Genomic DNA, 23,748 nt, shown 5'->3' on the forward strand with positions numbered 1-23,748 from the left:
CTAGGTAACAACAGCGAGAACAAAAGTATATAAAACAAAGTTATCAACAGCAGCAGCCGCAAAAAAAGAGCCCTTTTACAAAAAATTGCTTGAAAAACAATAACGAAACTTGAATACTCTTATACCTGCCTGTAAATAACAATCATATTATGTAAAATGATGTTACTTCACAAAAAATAGTTCATTTTAGGAGAATTTTAGATACAAATATATGCATATTCTAACATTTGAGGCTTTTCCTGCTCATTGTTGCGTTCACTTCTTTCTTCATTGCGAGCTCTTAGAGCAGCTGCGTGACCATAAATAACTAGGGATCACACTCGACAGACGACTAACGTACAAAAAACCAACAACTTGAAAAGCAAAATCAGGCGTCTGAGCTGGCTGCTGAACCCAAATAACAAAGTCTCGCTTCGGAACAAAGTACTAATCTATAAGGTGTATGGAATTGCCGCGAAGACGCACATTAACAAGGTTCGTATCATCCGGGCCAAGACCTTGCCACAAATCTCTGGAGCCGAATAATATATTCCCACACGAGACACCGCAAAAGACCTCAAGGAGTCTTTGGTGGGAGAACATCCTGGCAAGGAACCTACTTCGTGGCAAGTCAAGCGACATAGCTAATGTGCCCGCGATTGGGTTATAAAACACAGAAACGAGCGAAGAAACAACAAGTAAAAATGGCAAACTAAAAAAAAATCACAGGGCACTGCAAAAGAATTGAAGATACATGGCACAAGGCTAAAACGGCTGCAATTCAGCTGCCTGAGTGAAGTGAGTGTATTCGAGTGCACGTGAGTGTGTGTGCGAGTGTGAATGCGAGTGTGTGTGTGCGGGGCATTATGTGAACATGAAACTAACGAAGCTGCAGCCGCAACAGCAGCATCCAATGGCAAATTTTCCAAGCAGTTCTTTGGCCAGGCTAACAACAGAAAATGGAGAAGGCTACAAGAAGAGAGAGAGAGAGGGAGGGAGCGAGCAAACGGGCCAAAATATATAGAGGTAAACGCAACGGATAATAAACGACAATGGTTTTGGTATTAATTATTGGTTTCAGCTTCGCTAAGTTCGTATCAAAAGCAAAAGAAAAATGTGTGCAGAGCAGGGCTAAGCAGGCGGATGGCGGCTTGTGGAGGGGAATTTAAAGTTGAGCTTTTGCAGCGCTTGTTGTGAAATGTGAAAACTTATTAAAACACAAAAGAGCCGCGCGCACAATAAAGCAACGAGGCGTCTGTCTAAAAAATATATGTATATATATATAAGTCCCGCAAGTCCTGCTGGCATTCGTCCTGGCAGCAGGCGTCACCGCTTGTTGAATAATTTCGGCATCTTTTGTTTTAGCTACAGAGCCCTCAGTGCAATTGTTGTCAGCTGCACTTAGCAGGTCCTTTCTTTTGTCCCGCCTCTCATTCGCACAGCTCTCTCTCTCTCTCTCTCTCTGGCTCGCTCTGTCTTTCTGATGTTTGAATAAAAAGCACACTTCGCTTTTTAGTTTTAATTATGGGCAAAGTTTTGCGCTGGCCTGTTAAATGTGTTAAATGTGGCAGGCACAGCTAAAATAATTATAAATGACAGTCCTCAAGAAATCCAAAATGCCAAATGAAAACTAAATGTAATTCTGGCCAAGGCAAAGCTGCCCAAGTACTGATTAAGACATTTGATTGGAGGGGGGGGGGCAAGGCAGCTGCTTTCAACCGAATTTCATGTCTTACTTGGCGTATACGTATGCATATATTCATACGCCATGTGGCACGAACGCTACCTCTCGGACAGGCCATAAAAATTTGTTGCTGCATTTTAATTAAAATTTTATACCAAGTCCCGGCCAGTCAACAGTGGACACGCATGGCTTTAATTGCACTGCGTGCGAAACTTTTTCTGGCAAGCTGCTGCCAAAAAGTTGACATTATAGGACGAACTGCAGGCACAAGAAATGAAATAGAGATGGCGAACTGCAGTTGCTTGGTTAGTTAGGGGCAAACCGCACGCGACTGAAGGCTAACCGAAAATCCTGAATGCAATACACAGTCATCAGGCAGGCTGGCTGGCTGGCTGGCAGGCAGCAGGCTCTGTCGACACATCAAGGACTTCGCTAGCATCGCTAACAAAACCAACCAACTGACATTGACAATTCACAAGAACATGACATCAGTTGGCCCAGTCTCCTCCTGCTTGTTTACCCTGTGCGTATGCTTGAATGTGTGTGTGATAATTAAATTTTCCAGTTGTACTTCCGCACCGCATTGGTCTCAACCACACATTCTGGTTCCGGTTTTGTGTGCGAGCTGGAAGTTTTTTGATTGCTTGCCTGCTGCTCGACTCAACTCGACTCAACTCGATGCGACTCGACTGGCATTTGTCTATCTGTTCAACTGCCTGTCCATCTGTCTGTCTGTCCATCTGTCCATCTGTCCATATGTCTGTCCATCTGTCTCTGCCTGTCTGCCTGTCTGTCTGTCGTCGCTGCAGCAGTTGATTTGGCTCCAACCAACTCGAAAATAGTCCCCATTGGCCTTTGACTTGAAACTGAAAGTGCCAAATGGTCATTGATGAACGTTTCCGTTATTGGTAGGAAATTGAGTTTCAGCCACTGATGGATGCAGTCAAAGTGAGCTAAATCTAATTGGTGTAATGGCTAAATTGTGGACCATCTCTTGAGCAAGCACTTGCTTTGCCACATTTTCGGCATACCCTTTTTGTGTTGTTCAAAACGATCTCGTAATGATGCTCTTGTAGTATTGAGTTCATAACTTGCAATTAGCATCAATTACGATTGCACTCCATTTCACTGCTTTGTCTGGCAGCGACAGGTATAAATTATATTAACAGTAATTATAGCCAGAAAATTGTTCAATTTATATTAAACTAGATAGTAGAAGACTTAATATCCTTGCCGGCATATGGCTTACGATTTGGCAATCACAAAAGTTTTCTATACAGAAATTTATCTTTCAGCCGATATTTCCTAGAGAGCTATATATTGTTAAGATTTGATTTATATCTGGATACAAGGACAAGAGAGTAAAGTGGAGTTGAACTATGTAGGTTTTGGAGCCTAAATCTTCATACTTAAATGGCAGCTTGTCGAACTAATCCAGAGGGCGAGACATGGATGCAGACCCTAAGCCGAACTCTTATTTTGCGTATTGTTTAATTGTTAACTTATATTTTTGCAAGTACTTTTGTTTCGTTGCAGAATTTTCAGTTCGTCGTGCAGATGCCTTCATGTTTTGGCTTTTGCCTAAGAATATTTATTCGCTCAAATATATTATGCACATGTCCTTGATGAAATTACCAAAACGTGTTAAACTTTGAAATGCGCCTCGCAATTTGTCCCTTTTTATACAGAGCCCACCCTAATACCCTGCCAAAGCCGCTTTCTAATGGCGCCGAATTGTTTGCCAGCAAAAACAAAAAACAAAATAAAAAAAAAAAATGAGCAGAAAAAAGAGCGAAGCGGACATTTTGTAAATATTTTTCATGTGTACTTTGGAGCAACAATTGGAGAGGGGCGACAGAGGATAGTCACATGGCAACAGTCAGACATTCACACAAACACACACACACACACAGACAGAAAAGGACTCGCCGTAGCAGTAGTTGCCGTTGGTGTTGTTGCTGCTTTAAGCAAATATGGCCGCCGACCCGCAGCTTTTGGCTCATTTTGCGCCCGGCAAGCATAAATAAGGCCATCTGCGTTCGAGCAGCATCATCCACATCGCAATTTGGCCAAAGAGCCGAAAATACCCTTGCCCCCCGCTACGGGCACGACAAACAGACGAGGACAAGGACCACAAAGCTAGGCAGCTAGACGGACATTCATTCGTTCAATCATTCATGTTGTCATTCAAACATTGACGCCAGCTGTTTTCAGCTGAACGAATAATACCCTTTATTGTTGCTGTTGCTGTTGCTGTTGTTGTTCTTACTGATGTTTTAAACAGCATCAGAGCGATAAAGAAAATGTGTTTGTTTTTCATTTTCTAGTTTCTTTGGCTGCCAAAATACATACAAACGCGTTGGCGAGTGTGCCACATGCGACATGCCACATGCCACATGCCGCATGCCGCTAGCCGCATGCAAGTCCAGGCCAAAAACCCCAACATAGCATAGCCGGGCCATAAGCCTTTTTTAAGTAGTTTTTAATAATGTTGCCGCTGCCACACACGCGGAAAAAAGGAGCCAGCCACAAAAATGCTCAACAGCTGTTGCCAGTTACGTCCAAAAGCTAAAAATACAAAAAAAAAAAAAAAAACGTAGCGAAGAAAATAATACAAATAAATTAAAAAAAACGTGCGGCCAAAGGTGCAAGCCAGCATAAATAAGACGCTGGATAATCAGGCATGCCCCGCACAGCGCTCTGCCAGAGATAATCGACGACTGCTTGCAGTTGGCCTCCACGATTTTGCGGCACGTTGCGGCAGCCGGAGGTTGCCGCTGCTTGTTGCTGGTGTGTGGGTTGCGCTTTCTATTGTTGCACGGCAAGCAAACAAATTGAATTTAAATGGTTGTCAGCAACAGAAATTAGTTTTGCCTTTTGAGTGCCTGATATAGATAGAAAGAGGAGTGAACTGCAGATGGCATGGAATGGGCGCTACACGCAGTTCGAGCGAACAAGTGTCTGTGCAAAGGAGAAAAAATGCGCACACACAGCTCAGCAAATTATGAAACGCAATGACGGCAAAATAAAAATAAAAGACATCGCCTGCCTTCAAGAGGCAGCCTTGAAGTAGTACCCCTCGGCACACAGCTCTAATTAAAAGATGACATCTGAAGATTTGTGTTCAAAGTAAAAAATAATAATTAGCTGACAGCGGCATGTTAAGATCGCGATTAGCGAGCGATTTGTGCAGTCCGTTTAAAAATATTTCAACTGTAACGATAATTACACCACGCGTCAGCTAGGTTTTGATGCATCTTCAGCTGATTACTCGTAACAATATAGCGAAATTTTCTACTCGTTAGTTTTGAATTGGCGATAGTCTGTACTCAGAAGACAGCGCATGCATCAATTAGGGAAGTAATTCGTTAAAATGTAGCGAGTGGATTAATTCGTTGCGAGTACATGATACAATAAATCGCTACAGCGAATATTTATACTCGTCAGATCTGAATTAGGCGGTAATTATTACGCATCTACTCAAATCATGCAAGTAACTCGTTATAATTAAGTAAGTGTGTTTACTCGTCAGCTTTAAAGAGGCGAGTAATCAAAACTTGCCACTCAGGGCTTAAATATGCAGCCTTGTATAACATCTTACAACATAACGAGTCATTTTACTCGTCAGTTTTGAATGAGCGAGTGATACCTACGCGCATTACACGAGTTAATTAATCGATATTCAACCACATTGCTGAAACTATCGTAAAACTAAAGTAAACTTAATCTGCGTATAGTAAACAATAACTAACATTTCATAAATGTCGTTCATACTTTAATACTTGATACTAGTTCGCCTGATCCTTTAACGATATGGTAAATCGTCGACTAAGTCGTAACAATATAGCAAAGGTTTTTACTCCTCAGCTTTGCTACTTGTATTTACGATGGGAGGCCCGAGGGAATCGTTGAAAAAATAGTTACATATGTAATTTATAATTATAAAATGACATTTTACCCAGGACAGATTATAAAATGCAGTCAGGCCTCAAATGGGGGCTACGGCATGTACATTGTTCATGCTAACATGCAGCAAAAAGCACAGCTGCCTAGCCGCAACAAAGCAAAGTCTACTTTAAAACACTTTTCGGGGGCATGTGAATGACAAAAAGGGACTGCAAGCAGGCGGACGGACAAGCGGATAGGCAGACAGTCAGCCAGGCAGTCAGGCAGCCAGGCAGGCATACAAGAAGAAACAACAAGTGCAAGAAGTACAATGATAATGATGATGGGCATCCTGAGGGCTGAAGCTGTTGATGAGTGAATAATGCGGCACACGTTGAGTGCCCCGGCTACAGCTAACATATGAGCATCATATATTTTGACAAAAGCTGCCAGAGCGTGCACTCTCCAACTCTGTATCTGTGTCTCTGTGTGTGTGTGTCTGTGTGCACAGTAAAAAGGACTCAACATGTGCCACAAGGCAGCAGAGAAGGGCTCCGTGTCCGCAACTTTAACGCAGCTGCCTGTCAGAGCAAACAGCCAGCCAGAGAAATGGAGCCAGGTACCGCATAGATGGACGAGCTGCCTCTCACATCATCTTATGCAAATATAATAAAAATTTTAATAAGGCCCTATGAAATTTATAGAATTAACAAATGCTGGCACTTGCTCCCAGCTAGTTTTTAACATTGTGCAAATATTATTTTTTGCATGTTTTGCTTTTTGTTTTTTTTTTTCAACTATTTTAATTTATGTGACAACGGTGCGTATGTGCATTATTTGCATATGGTGCACCGGGCCACTTGACGCCGGTAAAAAAAAAAAATAAAACAGCTAAAAAGTGAAATACCACAGGTGCCACAAAGCAAATGGACATTGTCAACAGGACAGTGCTAAATAAATGCAAATAAAAAATGTTAATTCTTTTTGAAAAACAATTGATGAACTGCAAAATTAATTGATTGCATGCAAAAATGTGGGTCGGCAATGGAAATAAAGTAAATAAACAAAAAACTCTTCGTATTTAAATAAATATTTTCAACAAAAGCGGCCCGTATAGAGATGCAGCTCGAAATTGGTTTCACAATCAATTGGCTACGTCTTGTATTTTTAACAGAAAATAATCATTCATATTTACATTTGTGAAGTGCTATGACATTTAGCATGGCTGCATGGCATAATGCCTGCCAACTAGCAAGAAATTTGAACTTCTTTTCATATGTTGCTCGCAGGGAGTAGATGGATTGTGAACAATGTGTGCCTGGTCTTTTGCTCTCCAAGCATTGGGGGAAATAGCTTAGAAATACATTTTAGAGATCTCTGATACGCCCCTCTCTGCTTTGGTCACAGTTTACAAATCGCTGCTTTGGGGCTTGAGTCTAAAAAGAACAGCAATCCAATAATTAAGCAGACTCTCTTTGACTTTGAGCAGAGTATTAAGCAGTAGATTGCAATCAAGCGTATCGTTTTTGCAATTTTTTAACGACTCAACAGTGTTTTAAGGCCACGTTTATTAGACTATGTCCCACGCACCTGAAGCGAGCCAATAATGAAATGCAAATTAGCTGCCAGGTGAAGCGTCTGCTGCTGTTGCTGCAGCTACTCATAAAGTCGAATGAAGTCATTAGAGCCCAGTTTAAGGAGTGGCAAGTTGTGTGTGGGCCTGTGTGTGTGTGTGTGCGTTGCAAATCACTCTGAATAATTGGCTGCTATTGAGTGCTTGTTGCAGTATAATGCTAATGCACTAGTCATAGGAATGAGATACAGCGCGAAAGAGCTGAGCAAATGTGGCACAGCCAAACTGATGGACAGTCATTTTTAAGCACTACTTATACCACATCTGTCACGCGACCCTCTCTCTCTCTCCCTACCTCTCTCACTCGCTCTTTATGCTTTTCAATTGTCAAAGCCACTGCAGCATCATCCTTGGCAAGAACAACAACAACAACAACAACAGCAGTAGAAGCGGCCGCAACAACAATGTGCAATCCGCATGCCTTGAAGGCAACTTCCGACACACTTATTTATTTTTGCTTTGTTTGCATGTGTATCTGTGTATGTGTGTGTGTGTATGTGTGTGTGAATGGCTCGTCCACACACCGTCACACTTTCAATAGCACTTTCCATTGACACCAAAACCGAGAGCTGCACCGTCGCCGCCCCCCTACCACCCCTCTCACTCATAGTCAAGCCCAACAATAAAGCGAGCAAAAATGGTAACGACAACATCTCTCGGCCTGGTCCTGCCGCTCGTCCTGCTGATCCTGGCTGGATGGGGCAAACTGAAAGCAACTGAATGCGAGTGAGAGTTAACAGCAATTTGTAACGATAATTGTGTGTATTTTTCAGTGACAATAACGTTGAATGTTGATGAGTTTGCTTGGCGACGACCGGTCCATCTACCCCCAATTGCCCCGTGCCAGCCCCTAAGCCAAGCAGCTCTTAGCTTTGGGTCCTTGTTCCATCGCATGGACGTCATTCTCGTATCGTGATGCCATATGAGAGATACGACCTACGACCATGCAGGACAGTGTCTACATAGCACTAACTGCTATTACTGCTGCTGCTGTTGCTGCTGCCGCTGCTGTTGCAGTGTGAGTGCCTAAACGACAAACATTTTTAAGCTGAGTGCTGCGCTTTTTACAAGCCGTACAGGCAAAAAAAAAAAAAAAATGCAAACAAAAAAAATAATCGGCGCCAAAAACCGGACATCGAGTCATTGTCAAATATGTTCCTGGTCATGGGACTTAAGTGCAAACACCATTTAAGGCCAGAAAATTGCTGTAATTGTGTTTCAAGCAAAGGCCAAAAGGGATAACAGCTAAAGTAAACGCAAACATTGGCACATCGACTAATGAATGCGCTAACGCAGAGCAGTTGGGCATTTGGTTTACGAGTCTGCACATATGTAGGAGGTGTTTCGCTCGTTGGTGTGTATGGAAAAGATATCATTAAGAGAAGACAATTATTCACGCCGTTTTTGCTTATAACAGGCTGTCCGATCAGGCACATGCCGACATATGTACTGCATGCATTAGAAAGCCAGAGCAATGCAAAAGTTTCGTGACGGAAGCTTTGAAACTAAGACACGAGTTTGTAAGGAAACAGACAGACAAATTAATCAATGAATGAACAATGAGAATGTATATAGTTTATGAGGTCGGAGATGTCTCCTTACAAACTCCTGGAAAACCAGGCTAACGAGCCTTAAGTGAAGCATTGGTTCAAGCCCAGATGAAAGAACCCAAATTTCTGAATGTAAAAAAAGTGTTGCATACTTTCAGGAGAGTCAAGGGGAAGTTGCTTTAAAATGAATGCGTATGCGTAATAATTACCGCAATAAATGAGACAAGCGCCCAGACACACACACACTGACAAATACGAACACCCACTCACACAAACACACCCTCACACACACACACACACACACACACACTTACGTGCACCTGACAATGTATGTGCCACGTGTACTGGCAATTAAATTCAATTTGTCATTTAGTTGAAATTGACTTTGTGCATAATTGATTTCATTTGATTTTGCTTTTGCCCTAGCATGTTAATGTATTTTATGCATGTGTGAGTGTACGTATGTGTCTGTGAGGGTGTGTGTGAGTGTATATTGTTTTACCGCTGTCATTATAATTGTTGTTTGTGTTGTTGTTGTTGTTGTTGTTGCCGCTGTTGTCATTATTGGGGCGCACGTTCAATTGTTTCTGACAATTAATAAATTTTGCGCATAATTAATTTATGCGCTGCCTTTAAGCAAACAATGGCCACCCAAATCGCTGTTTGTCAACGTTTTTGTCTATGTTACTAATAAATTTACTAGTTAGCCAAACTGTAATTAAATCGCATTATTACATATTTGTGTGCTGTTCACAGCAGACAGCCAAAAATTAAAATTAAAAAACACACACACACACAACGACAGCAACAATAATAAACAAAATGAATTTTAATTATTAAATATGCAATTGCACTGCAATTGAATTGCATACGAAATTAGCGCATCAAAAACCAATCTATGGATTATTTATTTAAATAAACTAACGAGAAAATTTGTCAGTTTTTTTTTCCTGTCGTTGAATAGATTCTAGCAGAATTTTAAATACTCTAGTCCTTAAAGAGCTTGTACTTAAAGCGACTGTCAAATATGTCTGGCATATCCTTGGCAACTTAACTTTGAAATTTTTGTTTAACATTTGTATTGGAATTGCTGGCGCACACACCTGCCGCCTACCCGGCCGCTGTATACCGCCCGCCCACAAGCTACACAAATGGAACCCATTTCAAATAACTCTCGCCTTCTGGCTTTCGGGCATTTTTAAATACAGCAACATGGCAAACAAAATGCCTGCGTATAGCACTTGGGATCTGTAACGGTTCTATGGCCGGGCCGGGACAAGGCAGAGGTTTTTGCAATGCGTTAACATCTTCCACATACACACACACACACACACACAGGCAACAAGCATTACACCGCCCACACACACACACACACACACACACACACACACACACACACACACACATACATGCACAGAAACGTTCGCCTTTATGCTTTTTTATGAGGCTGAAATATGAGACGCGTGTTTTTTGTGTGTTTATGTGTGTTAACGGCTTTGCGTGTTGCTGTGCGTATGTGTGTTAGTGTGTGTATGCGTTGGCATGTAGTTTGTATTTAGTAAAAGGATTTTCAACGCCGTGCGCGGTTACTCGTATTTTTCTATGCAAACACAGACGCGCGCTGTAGCACGAACACGTATTTTGTATAACGGTATTTATGACATGTTTACTCAATAACAAAACACTTGAGCTTCTAACCCAAATACCCATAAACAAGTAAGCCACATACACACACACACACACACACACACACACACACAGATCCCTTATTCACAGCACAGTTTTGTTTCACGTTCAGCTGCGACTCGCGCGCTTTTTTCATGCCGCGTGTTTTGCCGCAATTTAAACACAAAATAATTTTGTTAAAATTCTACAAGTTAGCGAATGCGTGCCTTAATTTGTTGGCCAGGCCTACACAATTACACATTTTTATGTGTGTGTGTGTGTGTGTGTGTGTGTGAGAATCCATTGAGCTTATCCTTTGTCTCTGCCGTTTTGTTTCAACTGGAGCTGTTTCTTAGAAAAACTTGACAGCATTCTTTTATATTTTTACATGCTGTCGGTGGTTGGATATATATTAAAATGCTGGAGAGCATACAAAGGCGCGTTCGAGCTGCTTAAAATCAAATGCTCCGTGTACATCGGTAGATGCGTTCTCTAAGGGAGCGCCTCATTCTGACTTATGTCTATATAGGATTAGAATTTTGACCTGGAATGAGGTTTGTCAGATTTAGATGCAGAATTGATATGGAGGCCAAGCCATGAAGAAAAGCCAAGCAAATCTTTTCGAAATTATGCATTTCTTCTCATTTAGAGGAGCAAGTGAGTCTGTATAAAAAAGGCTGCAATTATGGCCAGCCAAACTATTTTAAACAGTCGACAACTGGCAACTATTTACTTTTATGCTGCCGATTTCATTACTTATGTGCTGCGATAATGATTTTTAATCCCCTAATGTGGGTATTGCTAAATACTCAAAGTGTGCTGCAGCCAGTTTGCAATTTGCATGCGAAATTCTCTGTGGAAATTGAACACATTGAAGGCATGGAATACCTGTGCAAAAGTTTTTGCCCAGCTGCATATTTGGCTCTGGTCGCCGAACAGAATTTTGTTAACAAAAATGAATGCGACCTACAACTTTGTGAGTGTGTGTGTGCATGTGTGTGTGCGGAGTGAATACCATAAACAAGAGTCAAATAAATCAACGTCATCATCATCATCATCAGCAGCAGCGGAGCCCACATGAGTGCGTTGTGTGCCAAAGGACGAGGACATCGGCAACTGGCAGCAGGCAGCCGGCAACAAAGTATGAGGACATACGCAAGAGAATCTCCTGCAGGGCAGCCATAAAGCAGCCAGCGAAATATAAATGCAATAAAATATTTTTAATGGCTCGTAAATGTAAAAATTACGCCAAATATAATAATAAAAAAACAAACAAAAACAAAAAATGGTAAAAGAAAAGACCAAAAATAGCCCAAAGAAGGGGTATTCCTACAAAAAAAGAAACGTAAACAAATGAATGGGCTGCAAATTATCGCAACAGTCAAGCAAAATGTCCAGCTGTAAGAATATAAATGTAAATAAATAGCATAAATAAGCATATTTGCACATTTTACGCAGAATTGTGTAAAATTTACGGATTAGCATATTAGTGCCTAAATTAATGGAGGCGCCGCAGGAGACCAAAACTTGCTAATTGAATGCAACTACTAAATGGACCACAACAACAACAACAACAAAAACAAAAACAATGGCAGCAGCAACAACAATGAAATTTAATACAAAACAATTTACATTGAGTTAACACACACACACACACACACACACACACACATTGTTAAGCCAATTACGACAAATGTCAAATTGTCGGACCGAAGCTAACGGAATTAAGGCAACCAAAAAGGAATAAGAAAAGTTTTCTCCCAAATATAACATACCCTTACAAACAAAACACAAGGTATGAAAGTATAATTACATGAAAAGAGAAGGATGTAGGAAAGGTGTAGATTAAAGCGTAAAGCTAGATATAAAAATATTCTTAAATGCATAGCAAGATAGTTTTAAGTATGGTAAATATGGCTTCACATCAGAAATTGTTCAAAAGCAAGTAAAAATATAAACTTTACACGCTGCAAAACTTTACCAACATGACGCGAATCAAGTAGAAATATAATGAACAGTGAGAAAACTGCAGCGAAGATTTAATATGCTGTAGCTTCTCTTAACAAATGTCTTTAAGTTCAGCTATTTCTCTCTTATAAATTGCATTTTTAAATGCCGCTTCTATTTTTGATCTCTCTCTCTTTTTTTTCCTGCAAGTTATGTGTTTTGCCTTCTCTTAGTTAAAGAGAGTAAACAGATTATGCAAAGCGATTATGCCACTTACCGTTCATCTCCGAAGGCGCTTTCGTTGCTGGCAGGCGGCGAATTGTGGTGAAGAAGAACAAGCACAAAAGTGAGCGAGCTCTGTTGGCTGCGCTCTCTTCTTCTTGCTCTTGTTATTCACTCATTTTTGCGTTTCCTTATGCACACACAAAATTGGCACGCATTTCGGAGATCGACGCAACGAAATAACGGATTAACACGCACGAGGTTGAAAAAGAAATGAACAATTGAAAATTAACACGCGTTTTTTGTTAAGCTAACGATAAATATTAAGAAACTGAAACACATTTAAATTTAATAACAATTATGCACTCCATTTGCACTTCACTTGCGCCGACAGCGATTACGAATCAGCATTTCTGGCTGCTCGAAGCACTACTCTGATTCTGTTCTCTATTATGAGACGTTAATATGTTTGTTGCAAGTTAAGCCTTATCACATTAGTTATTCGCACTTAGATTAACAAATAGTTAATAATAATTCACACAATAAAAGGCCGCGGAAAACAAAAAAGAACTGCAATAAAATGCCGGACAGAATTTGCAGCTTCACCGCCGACGTTTGCTGCTGAGTTGCGAAATAAAACTAATTCGGCGAAACCGCAGCGACGCTTGTCTCTCCCTCACGGTTCCATTTAAGCGGCGAATTCGATTTAATGCCGGGAGCGCAATTAATGATCTCCAGAGGGAGCCAGCTTACTTGTGTACTAGGCGAATTAAGCGAATTGGCAAATGGGCTTCCAATTCCATGTGGAGTTAGTTTTCACCGTAAATTCGTATGTCACTTAGTCTGCTGTTCCAACTGCTACTAAGCCAGCGATTAACTATGCACTATGACTGCAATTAAAATCTTGTCATGAGTGCCAATTCTGTAATTAAAGAGCGGGAAAAGAATTGTTAAAAGACTTTGAAATAAAAAAATATCTTCAAAAAAACACAATATGTGTGTATGAATGTACATATGTATGTATGTATGTACGTATTTATGTATGTATGTATGCATGTGTGTGTATATATGTATGTATATATGCATGTATGTATGTCTGTATGTCTGTATGTCTGTATGTCTGAATGCCTGTATGTCTGTATGTATATATGTATGTGTGCTTCAGTAAGTACTTATGTCGGAATATATGTTTGTATGCATTTCGCTTATATTATAGAAATATGTATGTGTCTATGGTTGAAAGCATGCGGGTGTGTATATGCATGTGTTTATGTGACAGTTTATTTGTCTATATGTATATATAAGTTGATATGCATTTGTGTATGTACATATATATGTGTGTCTGTGCGTGCTTGCAAGTCTGACAATATGTATGTAGGTAAATGTTTAATATGTGTGTTTATGCGCATATGACTGTATATATGCAATATTCAGTGTATGTATGTATATGTGCGGGCATGTATGACTGTAAGAATATATGTATGTATTCATGTGTGTGGCACTCTATATACATATGCAAGGCTAGCTGCGCAGCAAATTAAAAAAAAAATACGTATTTTCAACTAATGCTCTACTCCTCGATTCTCATGAATTCAAGTATGCCTTCAGTAAGAACGAGGTAGATTCAGTAGTGAAGGGAGGCGACTGCAGGAGGAGGCGGCGGCCTCAGCAAGAAGGAGACTGCGGCTTCAACCAGAAGGGAACGGCTGGAAGGAGACGCCTGATTCAACGAGGAGGCAACAACTTCATTGATCTGGAGGAAGCGGCTTTTACAATAGAGAAAGAAACAGCGGTTCTAACATGAAGGAGATGCCAGCTTCAGCTAGGTGGAGACTACAATACGAGAGCCAACAGCACCTTAAACCAGGAGGAGGAGACGGCGATGCAGAAAACTCTGGCAGCTGAAAGAGATCACTTGGATGCTCATCTATATTTTTGATCAGGTATGTTACAAGCTTTAAGATTTCAGACATGCATGTTCCTAAACCTATAACGTATCATAGAAAAAAGAGCACACAGAATACTGAGAGAACTGAGAAATATAAAAATATACGTAAAATAAAGTAAAACACTTTTTACATATTTTCAACAATATTCAAGCTCCGATACTCGTATAATATATATTAAATTACGTAAAGTTAGACCTAAATTGATAAATCGATATTAAACTGTAGCCATTTATTGAAACTTAAAAAGATATTGATGTGCATCAAAGATGACTGCACTTAGGGACAACAACTATTACAAATATTATAACAAAGTTATAAAGAGAATTGAACTAACTATATAAACACAGAACAACAACAACAATAACAAGAAATGCTCACACAACAATGCACTTGAACATGTGTGTTTGTGTGTGGGTTTATGTGTTGATAAATTTAAACTGCATTGTTGAAAATCACAGCAATGGCGATAGAGATAATAAACAAAGGAGCGCAGGACTAAGTTGCCGGACCGCAGGATAGGACAGGTCCTGGACACTGGCGCAAATTTGTTTCTGTGGTTGCGCATTTAAATATTTTAAAATATTTATTGTTGAAAATGGCAAAATATTTATAAGCAAAATATGCACAAGATCTCAGACCCAGCCCACTAAGATATAAAATTTATACACATAGATGGGTGTGCTTGTGTGTGTGTGTGTGTGAGTGGGTTGTGTATATTTGGTATTTGTGAAAATAAAGCCCGAGGGCCGAGTAAATGGCATGTCCGTATGCATTTATGCATGCCAAACTGCCAGACAGCCAGTCGGCCAGACAAGCAGGCCGCCGGCAATGGCCACTGGGACACACGACACATTGCATTGACCACACACACACACACACAAACACACAGGCACAGACATACAGATCGACGGACAGACAGACAGGTAGGTGGTCAACAGGATTGAGAGCAACATATGCTGGTCGTGCGTACACTTTATCCATTTTAAATATGCAGATCAGGCAAAGGTTGTGCGACAAGCAAAAGGTTAAGACAAACACGAGCCCAAAATATGCACTGGCCAGCAACAAACTGAAGACAGAAGACAGTAGAAGAGCAAGAGAGACTTAACGAGCGAGTCGAGCACATTGTGTTGGGTCTAAAGACAAAAAACAGCTAATGCCTGCGCTTGTATTTCCTCTATACATCTAAGCCCGTTGAGAGGCAGACACACAGACACACTCCTGCACTCTCATATATATACTAAATAGTGCCTTGGGGCTAAACAAGAAAATTTCCATAGAAAAATTTGCACATTATTAGCATTGGGTTAAATTTTATTTTCATTTTGGTATACTTTTTCCATTCACTATTGGAAAATTGACATGGCCCCGCCCGCTGTTGAGTTGGGCGCAAATCCGTAACAAATCTTTCGAAATTGTTTTACTGACTGCATTGAAATTCATTTGATGGCAAATCTTTTGTGATTCCACTTTCATGGCATGTGTGTGCTCTGTGTGTTAGGCAAACTGTGGCATTTCATTTAATATCAATTGATTTAAATGGACAAATATCTTGGCCAATAATGTTTTAAAAGAGCTGCAGAAATACTTGATTGGAGGCCGCTTGATTGGATGAATGCTATCAATAAATTATTGCCTTGGACTTGACGTGAAAAACATAAGAAACTTTCAAAATAATCTATAAATAAATTTATACCCTGAAGCCATGGAAAATGGGTTGTGCATGTATGTAAAGTATGTCATAAGCAAAAGGAAGCATCTTCGCCCTATTAAGATACATATATTTTTGATCAGCATCAATAGCAGACTCGATCTGTTCGTATATATTATATATAATATTTTGAATGTAGGTCCTCATAGCGCCCACGTAGTCAGCTATCATTTCCGATTATTGATAACTTGTCCCGCTTTCAAGCAATCGATGAAAATCGATATCGAGCCCTTTTTTTTTGAGCAAATCTCTAAGGGAAGCTAGGGTCACCAAATTTTACCTTTAGCTTCTAGAAAAGTAATTGCAGATAACTTATCTTTCATTTTAAAGCCACCACTATCCCCCTTAGCCTGGTTCCATTGAAGTAAATATATCAATTCGATATCGATTGCCTACCTATTTCAATGCTATTGTCTATGATACAAATATTCTATAGCACAATTTCATCAAGATCGGTGAGGAAATGCAGAAGTTATCAAAGAAGTATATAAAATGTGCACACATCACACATCGTTTTCTATCTTGTTAATTTCTGGATAATTTATTCTTATTGTAAGCTATTTGTTTATCATAAACATTATCAATGTTTTTTTTTCTATGTAGTAACATTGTAATAAAACACATTTTATGACTTGGATAGTCTCAGCTAAATGAAACAAAATGCAATCTTAATAAATATTCAAGCAGACAACTCAGGGCTCATAAGTCAACTGTTTGTTATACATATATACGTATATTCTTGAAATCTTGTTTTCTACTCGTACTTTATATATAGTACGATATGTGGAGAATAGTCGCATGGCTATTGCCATTTTCAAGTGGTTTTGCCGCTGACCAAAGCCAATTGCCTTTCGGTGACTAAGATTTATTTGCATTTCCGTTTGAATGCATTTCAGTTTTATTTCTATATATCTGTTGGAGTACTTTGTGTACGTGTGTGTCTCGAACGAGCTGAACACGCACATATAAATGCACACACATACACACACACACACACACACACACACTCACACATAACAAATGCTTTGGATTTGGCAACAAAGTTAACTGCGTATTTGGCAATTTGAACGTGGCCTCCACCAACAGCCACGTCTCACTCTTTAATTCACCTCCTATCTCTTTTCCACCTGCCCTCTTACGCTCTCTCTATTCTGCCTCGTTTTCTCTCCCTTTCTCCATCTCTCTCTCTCTTAAAACTTATAATGGCGCATTTTTTAGCTACAGCTCGAAGCATTTGGCCCTATTAACAAACTCAATTTGTGAACAATTTCGAGCGCTGGTTGGGAACAATGGGACAGTGCACGGTTTAAGGATATGCTTTACGTCTAACGGTTTATCGTCTCTGACCAGTGCAACACGTACCACGTTGCCTCTACCCCACTCCCCTCCCTTTCTGTCCAGCTAGCTGAAGTCGTCCACTGGCCAGGACAAGGGCCCAGGCAAAGGAAATCGCGTTGTAACAACGACGCCGCATGCCATTCTGGCAGACCCTTTACCCAATTCCCGTTGCGACTCTCTCTCTTTCTCAGTCCCTCTCTCTCTCTCTCTCTCTCTCTCTCTCTCTCACTTGCTCCTGTTCGCTGTTCCTATGCAGAGCAGCAATTTAAAAATCGCTTACGGCCACGCCACTGTCATAAAATCAAGCATCATCATCATCAGCAGCAGGAGTAGAAGCACGAGTCGGAATAGCAGGAGCAGCCGTAGAAGCTATAGAAGCTCGAGGAACAGCAGGAACATGAGCAGGAGCAGCTCTTTTTTACCTGCCGCTTCGTGTCTTTTATGCGTTTTGCCATTTTTGGTATCATTTCAGCTTTTGCTACACTACAACCAAAGGGAATGTGGATATATGAGACTAATGCAATTAAGTCATCGGAGTAAAAGCGTGGAGGCCTCAATTTGTAGATTATGTTAAGCATTTTATTCTCTAAAATTAATATAAATTTTATTTTATCGATCTAATCTTAATTCAAGTCCAAAATATCTACTTCTATTTATTGAGACTATAAAGAATTGTCTCAAAAATTCGATACAATTTTCTTTAATCCCAAAAAGTTTTTCCCAACCAAGCATAGAGTATCTCGCAGTCGTTGACCGATGCCTGCAACATTGTTAGTTGCTCTTTTTGTCGTTTTTTTTTTTGTGTCTGCTTTTTGTAGAAAATGTTTAGTACGTGACAGATTTGTTATAATTAACATGATTGACGAGCTTGCGACGCCAAAACTGATAACTATATTTTAGGGTTTTGGACATCCATATAGATCTAGATGGACGAGTTTTTATGCCACTTGTGGCCAGTTGTCAGTCATGATTAGTGGACTGACTGTCGCTTGAATGCATAAATTTCAATGTTTTAACTATACGCTACACAAACACATACACATACACACTAAAACACACTGACACATATGGTTGCATTGCACACGCTTCGATTGAAATCTAAATTGCATTGCATACCAACAGGGGCAGCTACAAACTCAACTGTAAAAATTGCTGCAGTTAAATACTGCACTTGATAACAACTGCAACAACAACAACTACAAATGCGTTACGTGTTAGACGCCAACGCCGTCGCTTTCGGCTAACAAGCAGCACAGAAAGACACAACAACAATGCACAACGAACAAAAACAAACAGGATATGGGCGGGCAAGCACGTTATGTCTGTATAAGTCTGTATATGTGTCTGTCTGTGTGTGTGTGTGTGTGTGATTGTGTTTGCCAAGCACATACATTACGTTGCACTACAGTTTTTGCAACTGTAAAAAGACTACTGACTGCAACAGCAGCAGCAATGCGAACCGCAGCACCAGCAAATGCCAGCAGCAGCAACTAAGAACGACGCTTGAATACCCTAACTTACATAAAAATAACTAAATGAGAGCTTAACACATTTAATTATACCTTTTAAAAAAATGTGTTAAGACAGGGCTTAAGAATGTTAGAAAATAGATTTTGGATGCGCATTACATTTTCGTTTGTGACACGAACGGGCACGATGCCTCACGAATGGTAATATATACAAATTGAACTGCAATCGAAAAACCAGCAAAACCAGCTTTAAAAATTTTAAGCAAAAGGCTCATGTTTATCAGATCTTAAGGCAAGTTCTATTCATAAGTGAGTAGCATTATTAGACTCATGTGAATACGATGCTTTCCAAACAACAAAAACTGTGTTTTCTTTGTCCCGATAATGCGGCACTCAAACATTCGTCTAGAACGCCAATCCATATACTAAACAGCGGCAAGCTGAAGACTAAATACCCTTGTTGGCAGCTATGTAAAGCTCTCATCTATTAAACTTAGTCGGTCAACATAATTGAACAGCTTAGGGATATATTCACAGTTAGAGTATATTAGCTAGGCCACGAATCATTTGGCAAGGCAACTGCCAAAGTGGCTGCTGGCCACGCGTTTATTCAAAAGGATATTACGAGTACTTGCAGCACATTCGACGGTGCTGCCTCGCTGCCGCTGCTGCAGCTGCCGTTGCTGCTGTTGCTGTTGCTGTTGCTGTTCTTGTCATTTACAAGTGCAACAATTGCAACAGCAACAGCAATAACAGCAACAACAATAACCGCAGGCAGCAGGCAGCAGGCATCAGGAGCTGTAACCGCAAAACGGAGATCAGAATTGCATATGCAAAAATGTAACTGAAATTCGTAAAATGCGCCAAACGGGCCACGAAGCTCAACGGAAGAGGGCAAGTGGCAGGACGCGTGGCAGGACGAGGGAGGACAGGCTGGGGCCAAGCAAACGCGCGAGCCCAAGTTCAGCTCCTGGTTATGCGATGGCCAATCGAATAAAAAGTGCATGAAATATGTTTACTGTTATGTGTTGGCGTTTATGTACGCATTGTTGTTGCTGTTACCAGTGCAGAAGGTCAATAAAAGGTCATTGAGAAGGTTATATCAGTGGCCACAGCTTGTGTGTGTGCGTGGGTTAGCATTTGCTCATGCGTGTACATGCGCCCGAATGTGTGGGCACTTCAAACATGTGGGCATGTGGCATGTGGCATGTGTGTGTGTGTGTGTGTGTGTGTGTGTATCTATATCTATGTGTGGCCTAAGCAAATGTCCGACCAGACTGCAAGTCAATAGGTAACCCAAATATGTAGTTGCCTTTTTGCCAAATGCCAAAAAGTTAACGGGTTAGAATGAAGTGTTAAAAACGTAGCAAAAATCGAACAGCCAATTCAATTTTATTTGCCATGGTTTAGACAGAGAGATGGCAGTTATGTGTGTAAACTAAAGACAGAATCAGTTTTATTTTGTATACCCTGAAGCCATTGAAAGTGGACAAAGGGGTATGATGGTTAAGTGAAAATGTATTTAACAGGCAGAATGAAGCTTCTCTCTCCCCATAAAGTATATATATATATATATAGTGACATATCCATAGTCGCACCCACCCTTTAACATAACTTAGCACATAAGCATAAGCACAATTATAAACATTTCTAATATTGTAAACAAAGAGCCTGGTGATAACATCGACATTGGTCAAGATCAAACTGTCCCCCTTTGGTAGACATAAACAATTCACCCTAAATATCACGCCACTGTCAATGTTCCCATCAGAGTACTATCCCACGCATAATTGCTGACGCAGCTCAAACTTCACTCAATTTTGACTCAAACTCTCTCAAAGCGAAGTTTGCTAAGCGACCGCAACAGTTAGATAAATCAGTTCATATTCGGGAAGCAAATCTGAATGTACTCAACAAAAGTAGCCGTTAAGTGAAAATAATAAATTGAAATATATTTTTTTATAGTAACCTAACGTGCAAAACTTAATTGGCGCAGCCGGTAGGATACGTCGGGAAAAATTAAAGATCGCTAAAGGATAATTAATTCCCAGATCTAACGCACAATCGCGACCGAAAGTGTTGTCGGAGTGTAATAAAAATTTTCTCGAATACGTATCCGCACAAGAACCTTCGGGTCACTAGTAGCTTAATAATATTGACCCTTTGGGCAATAAAGCTACTACAGTTAATAACGACTGGCTTTGCATATCGTTTGATCCCTGCAATACGTTATTACTGAGTCTTTTTAAGACACACACACAAAAAAAAAAAAACATTTAACCAATAATCCATCACAAACTTTAACCTAAAATAAAAGTGCAAAATCAAAGAACAATAAAGTTCAAACCTACAAACTCAAAACTATTCAAAAAAAAGTGTATTACACCAAGATGACAATGGAATTATCAGAACAACACCTCAACCAGGCCCTTTCACAACTTAGACAGGTGCCAAGCTTTGACGGATCAACGGATCAACTAAACGCCTTCATTAAAAGGATAGATTACATCCTACACCTGTATCCAACCCGAGATGTTAGACAACATAGCATCTTATACGGAGCCATCGAATTGCAAGTCACAGGAGATGCTCAGAGAATATCACAAAGGACAGCAGCCAACACTTGGCAGGAGCTGAGAAACGCATTAATTGAAGAATACAAAGTGCAGACACCATTTGAAGAACTCCTTCGACGCTTATACAACACGAATTACCAAGGAAACGTCCGTAAGTTCATCGAGGAGCTCGAGAATAAATCTTTTGTTATATTAAATAAGTTAGCACTAGAAAATATACCTAGCAATACAACCCTTTATACAAATGCTATGAATAACACAATCAAAGATGTTATTACAAAAAAATTACCAGATAGGCTTTTCATGATGTTAGCCAGACACGACATTACGTCGACACAAAAACTAAAGCAAGTAGCTCAAAGAGAGGGATTATATGAAAATAGCGTTACTGAAAAACCTAAAAATAATAATGTTCAGGGAAATCCAAATAACAATCGTAGGAACATGGGAAATTATCAGCAAAATGCTAACCCAACCACCATTTCAAGTGGCTATTCCAACACGAATCAGAGTTATCACGCACAAAATAAACAGCATAATAAGTCCGAAGACAATCAGAAAGCTCACCACGAGTTCCAACAGAAATTAAGTCAAGGTAGATACCAAAATCCCTTAAACTACCAAAATCAGTCCCATTCACGCTTGAATGCACCAAACCCTCCGACTAAACGTCAAAGAGATAGTAACAGTGGGCAGATGAAAATGGATACATCCGAAAATTTTCATCAGCAAGCCTCGGAACAAACAGAAGAAATCCATTCATAAAATTGATTATGAATGACGAAGTTCTAAAATGTGTCATCGACACAGGTTCAACCATTAATCTAATGAAAACTAACCGCTTAAATTTTCCAGTTTACAACGAAACATTAAAGGTTCACACCATAAATGGTGTTATTGAATTAAAACAAAGTATACGATTAGGAGCAAGCAAAATTTGTCCGAGCAAACAAAAATTCTATATTCACGACTTCTCAGAGCATTATGATGTTCTGATTGGGAGAGAATACCTTGAGGCATGTCAAGCAAAAATAGACTATGCACAAGGATCCGTAACCTTAGGAGAATTTAACTTTTGTTTTAGATATAACGACGAAGAGGTCGAAGAGGACATGACCGCACAAGAGTGCCTTGATCCACCCTCAACAGAGGACAGACCATTTAACTTCGCTATTAATAATGAATTAATAGAAAACAATGAGTTTAGGCTAGAGCACCTAAACTCAGAAGAAAAAGAAAAAATAAAAAAAGTTTTACATGAATTTCGTGATATCCAGTACCATGAAGGTGACAATTTGACTTTCACTAGTACAATTAAACACAAAATTCTAACAAAACATGAGGACCCAATTTACAAGCGTCCATACAAATATCCTCAAATATACGATGAGGAAGTAAATAAACAAATAAGCGATATGATAAAACAAAATATCATACGTAAATCCAAATCCCCTTACTGCTCACCAGTAATAATCGTTCCAAAGAAAAACGATGCATCTGGAAAGCAAAAGTTCCGGTTAGTCATAGATTACCGCAATCTCAATGAACTAACTATTAATGATAAATACCCTATCCCGATCATGGATGAAATATTAGACAAACTTGGAAAATGTCAATATTTCACAACCATTGATCTAGCCAAAGGCTTCCACCAAATCCAAATGGATCCTGGTTCAATACCCAAGACCGCATTTTCGACTAAACATGGCCATTACGAGTACACTCGCATGCCATTCGGTCTTAAGAATGCACCTGCAACGTTCCAACGTTGTATGAACAATCTCTTAGAAGATTTAATTTTTAAGGATTGTCTGGTCTACTTAGACGACATTATTATTTTTTCCACTTCATTGGAGGAACACATTTTGTCGCTACAAAAGGTATTTAAGAAGCTTAGAGAAGCTAACTTAAAACTACAGTTGGATAAATGCGAGTTTATGAGAAAAGAAACTGAATTTCTCGGTCACATCATCACAACTGAGGGTATAAAACCAAATCCCAACAAGATACAAGCAATTGTCAAATTCCCAATTCCAAAAACCCCAAAAGAAATAAAATCATTTCTAGGATTATGTGGTTTCTATAGGAAATTTATACCAAATTTCGCTAATATAGTAAAACCATTAACACTTAAATTAAA

At 39.8% G+C, this 23,748-nt stretch overlaps 1 protein-coding gene across 3 annotated transcripts in view; it reads right to left on the reverse strand.

Annotated features, from left to right (window-relative positions):
• Positions 1-13,170, reverse strand: part of shep (alan shepard) — a 189,771-nt gene extending 176,601 nt beyond the window's left edge. For 2 of the 3 annotated variants that reach the window (XM_070208221.1, XM_032435325.2), the window contains exon 1: positions 12,621-13,170. In XM_070208221.1, the coding sequence (XP_070064322.1) occupies positions 12,621-12,627 (7 nt within the window). In that variant the 5' untranslated portion in view covers positions 12,628-13,170. The remainder of the gene's footprint in view (positions 1-12,620) is intronic. The other variant, XM_070208208.1, reaches the window with a different exon arrangement.
• Between the last annotated feature and the right edge of the window lie 10,578 nt (positions 13,171-23,748).

The sequence above is a fragment of the Drosophila virilis genome, chromosome 3, assembly GCF_030788295.1.
Source record: "Drosophila virilis strain 15010-1051.87 chromosome 3, Dvir_AGI_RSII-ME, whole genome shotgun sequence".
In the NCBI taxonomy this organism is placed as follows: Eukaryota; Metazoa; Arthropoda; class Insecta; order Diptera; family Drosophilidae; genus Drosophila; species Drosophila virilis.